Source organism: Octopus sinensis, linkage group LG2 (genome assembly GCF_006345805.1).
Source record: "Octopus sinensis linkage group LG2, ASM634580v1, whole genome shotgun sequence".
NCBI lineage: Eukaryota > Metazoa > Mollusca > Cephalopoda > Octopoda > Octopodidae > Octopus > Octopus sinensis.
The window spans coordinates 91646104-91654771 of NC_042998.1; the positions used below are offsets into that span (position 1 = coordinate 91646104).

Below are 8668 nucleotides of genomic sequence, written 5' to 3' on the forward strand. Positions count from 1 at the left end.
TAATCTACAAGAAATATAATGTATTTTCTTAAAATGGCTTTATTTTTATTTATAGGGATGGCAAAGAAATAAAGACTTCTTCCAAATATAAAATCTCAACAGAGGAAGATGTTTGCATTTTGAAAATACTAAAATTTGCAAAGCCTGATAGTGGCGTATACAAATGTGTTGCAACTAATTCCGCTGGTTCAGCAGAATGTGAAGCACCTGTTAATATCTATGGTAAGTTACAATATAATGTATATATACATCTTGCTGTATTTTATTTAAAGTTTTATGTTCAATTGTATACTACAGAATAAGGCTTGAGAGTATATGTGGCCATGTTCTAGAAATGCATGCCTGTACTATCATATTTGTATTATATTAATATTATTATATTTCACATCTTCCATACTATTTATAAAAAATAGTTGTACATTGCAAGCCAATAAGAGAACCTCATGTGATTGCTCAGCTTGCTGGGAATAGCAGCCAAATATCCCTCAAATTAAATCCTACTGTACAAAGAAAATTACATTGAATAATGTAGTCTACTGCCCCCCCCCTCTAAACAAAATTATTAATGCTGGATTGTCTTTGATCATAGGCCTGCTTAATTGGGGCTGACCTGGAGTTAAACAATATAGTAACAAATACTATAATTATACGGTTTTAATTGAATATGTCATATCATAATTTATCTTGCATATTACATAAATTCCATCTTAACTATGTCGCATAAGATAGGCATTTTTGGCTCAAAGAGAATCGAATAAATGTTTCAAAAAATTCAAATAAAATTATAATTAAGAACATTATTTGTATTCTTAGTATCAATTATATATGTACACAAAAATAATGTTTCTTTATTACATGTTACACATCCAGAGTTATAAAATGTTTCCTGGTTTAAAGAAGGTAGAATATAAGCTTGAATGTAATTTACTATTAAATTTTACATATTAAATTCAATTAACTTTTAGATTTGCTTATGAAAAAAATGGAATAATAATATGTGATTAAACTTCTATTTTCAATTTTAACAGAAGTAAAACCAGAATTTGAAGAAGTCATTCAACCTTCTGTAAGTATCCATTATATTGGCAATTTTAACACTAAGTTAAAATGTTAACATATATTTCAATTAATAGTTCCTGTCAATGTGTTAGACCTATTTTTTGGAAGTATGGATATTAATATTAAAATAAATATAGATTTTATATATATATATACCAATTAATGACTGACAATACATTCACATATCTCTGTGCGAGTTATTTTTTTAATTTCATGTTAAAACAATTGTAGTATAATTATGTCTTAAAATACCTGTTGTTATCCACTTTTTAGAATATATATCTTCCAACTTGAACCTATTAATTACCTGCTAAAACGTTTCAGTACAAATTATATTAGACACTTGAAGCAGCGACTTAAAGCAGAAAAGAACAACAATTGCATCAATAGCACCATTGATCTTTTCTGTCACAAATTAGTGATTATGTCTACTATTATCAATTGGTCTAGTACCTAATTAGAAGAAAGCATTCTTACTATTTCTTCAAAATAATTGATAAATATCAATAATTTTTTTTAATGATTCAGGTACTGAAGATTAATGAAGAGTTAGTGTTGAAAAGCAAAGTTACTGGTGAACCTAAGCCTACTGTGAAATGGTTCAAGTAAGTATATGTAACCCTTTTAACACCTATTTACTCACCACTACCATCATCAACACCACCACCACCACCACCACCATCATCATCATCATCACTTAAATTCTGTCGCTGACACAGGCTGGATGGTTTGACAGGATCTGAAGGTTGGAGGACTGCATCAGGCTCCAATGTCTGTTATGGTTTGGTTTCTATGACTGGATGCCTTTCCTAATGCTAACCACTCTGCAGTATATACAGTACTTTCTCATGGCCCCTGCTTATGTGCTTATTAGTCCTATAATAAGTTTGTACTGATAAGTTTCTATTAATCTAATTTTTATTTGTTTCATAACCAGGGATGGCAAAGAAGTAAGAAACACAGCTAAGAGTGTTATAACTCAAGATGGGCAACAGTGCACTCTGAAAATACCAAAGATTTCAAAGACAGATATTGGTCTTTATAAATGTGTTGCAACAAACCCTGCTGGATCTGCTGAATGTGAAGCTCCTGTTTCACTTGAAGAAGAAAAGCCAGCAGAAAAGAAACCAGAGGAAAAGAAACCAGAAGAAAAGAAGCCAGAGCAAAAGAAACCTGTATTTGAAGAGATCTTCAGTTCAACAATCATCAAGGTGAATGACATTTTGGAATTGAAATGTAAGGTAACTGGTGAACCGAAACCTACCATCAAGTGGTTTAAAGATAACAAAGAAATTAAGCCAACATCTCTTACCAAACTTACTCAAGATGGCCAAGTGTGCATATTAAAAACCAGTAAATGCACAAAGAATGATGTTGGTGTTTACAAATGTGTTGCCACAAACCCTGCTGGATCTGCTGAGTGTGAAGCTACTATAACACTTGAGGAAGAAAAACCAAAAGAAAAGAAACCAGAGCAAAAGAAACCAGAATTTGAAGAGATCTTCCCATCAGTATCCCTTAAACCTAATGACGTTTTGGAACTGAAATGCAAGGTAACTGGTGAACCAAAGCCTACTATTAAGTGGTTTAAAGACAACAAAGAAATTAAACCAACATCACTTACCAAACTCACACAAGATGGCCCTGTATGTGTACTAAAAACCAGCAAATTCTCCAAGAATGAAGTTGGTGTTTACAAATGTCTTGCCACAAATCCTGCTGGTTCTGCAGAATGTGAAGCCACTGTTTCACTTGAAGGTCAGTAGAAATCCCTCAAATCTTAATCTTGTCAAAATTGTTGTTAATAATGGTCTGTTCCCTTTCAGAATCACTTTTTTCCTTTTAAATGGTTGAGAAATGTGCTCTATGATAATATTTGAGTAAACAAAGAATCAAAGATTCAAAATTACCAATACTATCAAAATCTAGAACATACTTACATTGCATAATAACTTTAGAGATCTTATGCATAGTACATGTAATGTAGGATTATTACTAGAGGGATGATGTTATATTATTTCCAAAATTAAAGTTGTGTTTAAAAAACAGTAACAACTTTATTGGTATCTTTTTCAGTTGTGTATTTAACAAAGACAATAAGCTTTTAGTTTTCAGAGTCCTAGAAATTCACAAGCCTGAGGAGTTTTGACCATGAGTAGTGTTTTTCAAATAAAAATAAACACCTCAGTCCAAGGAAATTAATGGTTATCTTTTTAGGTTGAAATTTGGATAAAGTGTCTATATCATAGATGAGAACAATACCCATGGTGTACAAACCTATCTTTGACAAAACATTTTTCTTCTCTTCCTATTTATCTAAGTTTTATAGTTATTTACTTCATGATCTAGAGTAGAATTATTGAAATCATAACCATTGTAGGTATTGATTATTAACCTTTCACTCCTCATATTAAAAGTTGATGGGAATGAATGAGTAGAAAACAAAATGCGAAAAAAATGTGTTGAATCATAGCAGTACATTGAATGTTTTGGTTAGTGAAAGATAACAAATAACAAGTAGAAAGACAGGTATCAAGAATTCTTTGATATAAATTAGGGATGAATCCAATAATTTCAAAGTTATTGTAGAAACTTGCCTTTAACTGTAAAATAACACTAACTTTCAGTAAAATAAATAAATAAAAGATTGAGATAATAAATTAGCAGTAAGTTGAGAAACAGTATTTGGAATATCCTTAGCATTTTGACTAGTAGAGTAAATAAGAATAATAAAAATTAGTAATATACCAAAAAGATGGAGAACAAACATTAACTCTCAAAAGTTTATTATTTTCAATTTTTTGCAATGGTTATGACAATGATGACAGTTATGTTCCTCTATAACATCTACTAGTTTAAGTTCTCTTTTTAAATCCTATACAATATATTGTTGTTTGATAAGTTATAGATTCATGTGTTGTATGATAAAAGTAAATTCAATTTGATTTTCCATATTTCAAATGTAAGTGAAAATTTGCTTAAAACTTAATTCTAAGATTTAAAAATATGCATTAGAATTAAAGTGATTCAAACTATGACAAATCATGAAATTTTATTATCATTTAATAATGATAATAATATCTGTATTATATCATTATTTTAGAAAAACCAAAAGATGAGAAGAAGGAACCAGTTGAAAAAGTTAAAACTCCACCTAAGATTGAAGATGTCACAGAATCTACTGTAAGATATATTTTTGTTTGTTTTGGAAATCTTTTTCTCTTAATCATCCTATCATATTAAATAAAATAACACATAAAAATATAAAGGAGGCATTCAGTTATAGATTAATAGCTATTACTTTAATTTCATTTACTACATAAACAATGAGAATATCACTGCTATGTAGATTTTGAAAGTAAGTGAAAAAACATCCATTAATTATAATTGCTTCATGAGTATTAATATTTGATATTACGTTATTTCTGAAATTTATATTTTTTATACAAATGGCAACTGATTTGAATAAATTTAGTTCTGTTCTTTAATGAGAAATAGTAAAATAAAAAGGCTTCAAACATCAATACTATGAAAAATCAAGCAATTTTATTATTAGAATGGTTATTAAGCTTTTACATCATCATCATCAGTGTTTAACGTCTGTTTTCCATGCTGGCATGGGTTGGATGGTTCAACTGGGGTCTGGGAAACCAGGAGGCTGCACCAGGCTCTAATCTGATCTGGCAGTGTTTTTACATGTCACAGGCACAGGGGCCAGAGGAACTGGAATCGACCATGATTGGATGGTGCTTTTTATGTGCCACCAGCATGGAAGCCAGTGAAGGTGGCTCTGGTATCGGCCACGTTCGGATGGTGCTTTTTACATGCCACCAGCATGGGGTTCACAGCTACAATTTCCATTTGATTTTGATATTGAAGTTGGTATCATTAAATATTAATAGTAATTAATGTAGTCTGTGAAAATTGATTATATCACATACATATTCTTAATTAAATTATAAATAAATACACCTGGAAAATATTACACTCTTAGATAATCAAGTTTGGTTAGAAAGTTCAATTACACAATTGACCTTTGATTTGTTTAGAAAGTTCAGTTACACAATTGATGTCCGATTTGTGAAATAATAAATCAAAGGAGTATAATTTTGGTATGGAGTGTGGATGGTTTTCTTGTAGCTAAACCCAAGTTATGAACAACAGGCTCTGCTGCAGTGGTGCACACAAATATAGTATTAAATTGTAGTGAGATTGCTATTATCCTATGATAGCTGCAGTCCAGCTCATCTTTACACAATTCAAAGTTCTTTTATTATATAATGTACAAATAAAACAGTTTTTCTACATGTATATCACAACAGGCAATAATTATATTCCTAGTATATGAGAATATAGAAATACATAGAATACAGTAACATCAAAGTGTACTTGACACAAAAAAACTGTAAACTTTGAAATCTATACCTGTAATGTATACACAATGAATTTTTATGTATTTCATTTTTGTACTACATCAGAAGATTACATTAATTCTAAAACATTTTTCATTTTTTAAACTCCACTGTTATTGCTTTGGGATTTAGATATGTTTTCTAATATTTAAAGTTGAAGAGTTTTTAATACATATATATACTGTCATTTCATTTTAGAAAATTATGGAAGATAAACCTTTTGAAATAAGATGTAAAGTAACTGGTGATCCGAAACCCACAATCAAATGGTTTAAGTAAGTATTTCATAAATATCTAATTTTTTTTTAGATATTTTAAAAATAAGAACTATTTTTTACAAATACATTATAAAAGTTATATGTATTCACTAGGCCTACCTAATAAGTGAGCCTTCTGTCTCTAGAATCTCAATTTGATGGAAAATGTATGCAAAGAATAGATTTTAGAAGCAACAGTTTACAGTGATAGTAATGATATAAGAGAAAGAAACTAACACCAGCCTTTCCATGGACTAGAGTTAGAGAATTTTGATAAGTGAGTGTAACTGAACACATAAATGGCTTCATTATAAATGCTAACCATATTTAAATTTGTTATTTAGGGATGATAAACCAATTACATCAAATGCTGACATCAAAATATCTCAAGATGGCACTACTTGCATTATAAAACTTCCCAAAACAAAGAAAGATCAAAGTGGAACATATAAATGTGTTGCCACAAATGCTGTTGGAACTGCAGAATGTACATGTACAGTTACTGTTGAAGGTAATTATTTTTTGAGTAATAAGTCAAATTTATTGTGTAAAGTATATACAGATCATAAGAAATTTAATTAAAATATTTTACCATGTTTGCAAATCATGTTTGTTTTTGAACTTTATATTTTCATAAGAATTCCTTTAATAATGTTAATTGTTGTATTTTTATTTCTTCTAGAAAAAACAGAGGCACCAGTTTTTACAAGGAAACTTACAAAGAAAGACTGCAGGGAAGGGCGGCCATTTTCAGTTGATGTTGGTGTTAAAGGTATACCTTTGCCCGAGGTTACCTGGTATATAAATCAAAAGCTTATTGAATCTAATGAAAGGTTCAAACTTGAAACTAAAAAAGCTTTCTCTGACATTCAACATACACTAAAGATTGATGCAGTTGAACTGGAAGATGCAGGCATTATTAAAGCTGTTGCCAAAAATATTGCTGGTGAAGCAGAAACTGAAGGAGAATTTATTGTAGAAGGTAAATAAATTTAGTTCTATGCAAAGGGGAAACAGGAGTGGCTGTGTGGTAAGTAGCTTGCTTACCAACCACATGGTTCCGGGTTCACTGTGTGGCATCTTGGGCAAGTGTCTTCTACTATAGCCTCGGGCCAACCAAAGCCTTGTGAGTGGATTTGGAAGACGGAAACTGAAAGAAGCCCGTATATATATATATATATATATATATATGTATATATATATATATATATATATATGTGTTTGTGTGTCTGTGTTTTGTCCCCCCAACATTGCTTGACAACCGATGCTGTTGTGTTTATGTCCTCGTAACTTAACGGTTCAGCAAATGAGATCGATAGAATAAGTACTAGGCTTACAAAAGAATAAGTCCTGGGGTCGATTTGCTCAACTAAAGGCAGTGCTCCAGCATAGCTGCAGTCAAATGACTGAAACAAATAAAACCTCTATATTTTGTTTTTAATATTTATGAATTAATGGCAGATAAACTTAATTCTGACATACAAGTATAGCTGTATAGGTGCAGGCACGACTAATAAGGAATGATTAGGAAGTTCACTTCTTAATCATGTTGTTTTGTGTTCAGTCTCAATGTGTAGCACCACAAGCAAGAGTCTTTTGTTATCACCTCAGGTCAACCAAAGCCTTGTGAATGGATTTAGTAGATAGAAACTCTGTGCATGTGTGTTTTTATCTCCTTATCTTGACATCACATGATAGTTGTGAATGTTTGTCACCATCATACAAATAGATCATTCATTTCCAATCTTCCATAGAAACATGTCTTGTCATAGAGAAATATTACTTTGCTTGGAGACAGGAAGAGCACCCAGCTGTAGAGAATCTATTTCAGTAAATAAAGTCTGACTCATGCAAACATGTGGACATTAAAACAAAGATAACAATGATGATGGTGATGGCAATGATATTGACAATGTTGACAATGTTTATGATGATAATAATGATGATGAGGATAAGGCTAATGATACAAGTTGCCTAGAAATTTATTTTTCAAAGCAATATTTGATAATTCTTTACTTTTTTTTTTAGACTATGTAAGACTTTTTTTTCAATAGATTTTTTTTTTTCACATTTCAGAAAAGAAAGAAACACCCAAGTTTATCAAAAAGCTTGAAAATTATGAAATTGATGAATTAGAAACTTTCAACATGGAAGTTATTGTAAGCGGCAAACCTAAGCCTAATGTTGTCTGGTTAGTAGTAAATATTATTCCTTTTGCTTTGATTATTGCATATTCATATAATGGTCAAATAATCAAGATTTAATATTTAAATAGAAGAGGCTAAAATAGAAAACCATGTGTTTACTTTATGTTTCTCGTTTTTTTTTTTCATTTCTGGTCTCTTTAATTGATATATATATATATATATATATATATATGATTTAATCTAAATGAAATTGATGCATATAATTTGATCATAAGTACCAGCATGGCTGTGTGGTTTAGTAGCTCACCTTGCATTGCAAGTATGTGAGCAAGGATCTTCTACTATAGTCCTGGGACAACCAGTGCTTTGTGAGTGAATTTGGTAGATGAAAACTTTGTGTATCTTTGTGCCTATGTTTGTCCCTGCCTTCTTGCTTAGCAACTGATGTTGGTTTGTTTCTGTTCCTGTAACTTAGAAGTTCAGCTAAGGAAATTAATAGAATAAGTACCAGACTTTAAAAAATGCTAAGTACTACAGTTGATTTGATTGACTAAAACCACTCAAGGCAGTGCCCCAGCATGGCTATAGTCTAATGACTGAAACAAGCAAAACATAACAAGTTATGACAAAATCAAAAATTGTTAATGTTCTTGTCATGGAGTTAGTAGAGGAGAGACAAGAACAGTTTGTAACCAGATTATATGCCCTTAGGATGTGGTTCTAATCCTTTTATGTTCCAAGTTCACATTCTTTTGCAATCCACATTGCCTTCCTCTCTCCCACAATTAAAGTT

The 8668-nt window shown here is 30.8% G+C and overlaps 1 protein-coding gene across 2 annotated transcripts in view; it reads left to right on the top strand.

Moving 5' to 3' along the window:
- Positions 1-8668, top strand: part of LOC115225262 (titin) — a 193903-nt gene that overhangs the window by 10378 nt on the left and 174857 nt on the right. For both annotated transcript variants that reach the window (XM_036515440.1, XM_036515448.1), the window contains exons 15-23: positions 56-222; positions 1029-1066; positions 1588-1664; positions 1997-2817; positions 4163-4242; positions 5670-5746; positions 6073-6239; positions 6411-6710; positions 7805-7919. In XM_036515440.1, the coding sequence (XP_036371333.1) occupies positions 56-222; positions 1029-1066; positions 1588-1664; positions 1997-2817; positions 4163-4242; positions 5670-5746; positions 6073-6239; positions 6411-6710; positions 7805-7919 (1842 nt within the window). The remainder of the gene's footprint in view (positions 1-55; positions 223-1028; positions 1067-1587; positions 1665-1996; positions 2818-4162; positions 4243-5669; positions 5747-6072; positions 6240-6410; positions 6711-7804; positions 7920-8668) is intronic.